The sequence below is a fragment of the Echinops telfairi genome, unplaced genomic scaffold, assembly GCF_000313985.2.
Source record: "Echinops telfairi isolate 266 unplaced genomic scaffold, ASM31398v2 ScPeMD7_1553;HRSCAF=2060, whole genome shotgun sequence".
Lineage (NCBI taxonomy): Eukaryota > Metazoa > Chordata > Mammalia > Afrosoricida > Tenrecidae > Echinops > Echinops telfairi.
Genome location: NW_022105451.1, coordinates 2476 through 4453, shown reverse-complemented (window position 1 = coordinate 4453; position 1978 = coordinate 2476). Strand labels below are relative to the sequence as shown.

Below are 1978 nucleotides of genomic sequence, written 5' to 3'. Positions count from 1 at the left end.
GGTCTTCTCAAGGGCAACCTTGGTCCAAGAATCATCTACCTACTAGAGAAAGATGGTCTTATTTTGAGGGTGACCCTGTACAGTGTGGGAGGCCTGTCAATAGCATGAGTTACCCTTTGAGCTGCTAACTGTAAGGCAAACAGCAGGAACCCACCAGTCCCCCCAGGGGCCCCCAGGCTGAGACGGGGGCAGGGCAGGGAAAGGGGAAGTGAGCGAGAAGGGGCAGGCCTGGGAAATCTTGCAACAGCCTTGCTGGTCACACACAGTTAATGGTTAGTAACCCACATGCACACACATGCACGCCTGTAGAGTACACACAAGGATACACACATGTCCTCACGCAAACACAGGGCCCACATGCACACACACGAGCATGCACACAGCTGTGCACATGCATGCACACATTGCATACAAATCTACAACAATATTCACGCCTGCATGTGTGCACATGCACTTGTGTACATATACAGGTACATACGCACAGTGAGTGCATACATGGGCACAATTGCCTGCAGGCACAAAGCATGGAGAACTGCACACAGAGCATTCCCGAACATGCACACACACCTGAGCATGCATAGGCATGCATCCACCCAGTACACACGGACATCTGGACACACCTGTGCACAAACATGCACGTGCATGCACTGCATGCAAAACTGCAATACAGTGTACACACCTGCGTGCACACATGTGCATGCATATGCATGCTTGTGCTCACACACCACGCACATGCATATGTATACACGCATGTGCATGTGCCCACACAAAGCTAATAGAACTGCACACACAGTATGCACACAGGTAAGAGAGCAATGACACGCATAGACATGTAAAGGACCTCGTCTCTTTATGGCACACTCAGGGTGCACACACGCACTGCCATGCCCTTCCTGCCACAAGCGCTTGTGTGCACACATGTTCAGAAACATGGCACACACAGTCACACTCACACAGTAGGATGCCCTCAGCCCCTTCTCCCCACCCCCCACCAGGAGCCTATCCATCCTGGTCCAGACACACCCCTCTCACCCTCACACCCCAGCCTACAGACCACCCACCCCCTGCGGCCAGGACCACGCCCACCAGCACCCTGCTCCAAGCGCCCCCCAGCGCTGCCCTGCCCACGTGCACACATGTGAATAAGAGGGAGACACGGGGCCGTCTTGTACCACCATTGAATGTCCTTGTTGCCAGGGCACCAACCCCCAGCCAGCCCCACGCACCCTGGACCCCCCAGCATGCAGACAAGCTCCCCTGAGGGGAGCACTCTCACTGGAAACTTCCAGAACCGTTTCTGGAAACCGGCTTGGCACCGAGTCCCCAGGGAACTCCTAGGTTCTCTGTTGACCACGCGCCTCCCGAGTGGCCGGGGACCCCCGCGCGCCAGAGCACGCCTGGCAGCGGTCCCGTCACGCCAACCTGGGCCTCACGCGCTCCTGACGCTGGAGATGCTGGACAGGGGCTCGCGCATGCGGAAGCTGAGCGACCTGGAGCCGCGGAAGCTGTCCCGGGGCCGCAGCGAGCTGTCGGTGGTGGAGGCGCCCGAGGGGGCCTCGGCGGCGCGCACCAGGCAGTCCCCGGGCCCGCGCAGGCCCAGGCGCAGGCAGGCGCAGCACAGGAAGCCCAGCACGGCGCGGCACACCTCACGGCTGCGGAAGGAGTAGATGACCGGGTTGATGGCCGAGTTGAGCACGGCCAGCGTGAGGATCCAGTCCATGCCGCGCAGGTACTCCTGCGCCCAGGCGGTGGAGCCGAAGACGTCGGCCAGCAGCAGGCCGAAGAGCGGCCCCCAGCACACGAGGAAGGCCGCCAGGATGAGCAGCACGGTGCGCAGCAGGCGGTGCGCGCGCGGGGAGTGGCGCCGGCTGATCCGCACCACTCGGAAGATAGCACCATAGAGCACCGTGATGGTGGCCAGGATGGCGGCAAAGACCACCACGCAGAAGAGGATGTACTCCTTGGCGTAGAGGGGCAG

General features: G+C 60.2%; 1 protein-coding gene across 1 annotated transcript; it reads right to left on the bottom strand.

The window, feature by feature from the left end:
• Positions 1-1429: 1429 nt before the first annotated feature.
• On the bottom strand, positions 1430-1972 carry S1PR4 (sphingosine-1-phosphate receptor 4; the record flags this gene model as incomplete). Its single annotated transcript, XM_004717962.1, has 1 exon — positions 1430-1972. A coding segment is annotated over one exon (543 nt), but the record flags the coding sequence as incomplete, so codon positions are not given.
• Between the last annotated feature and the right edge of the window lie 6 nt (positions 1973-1978).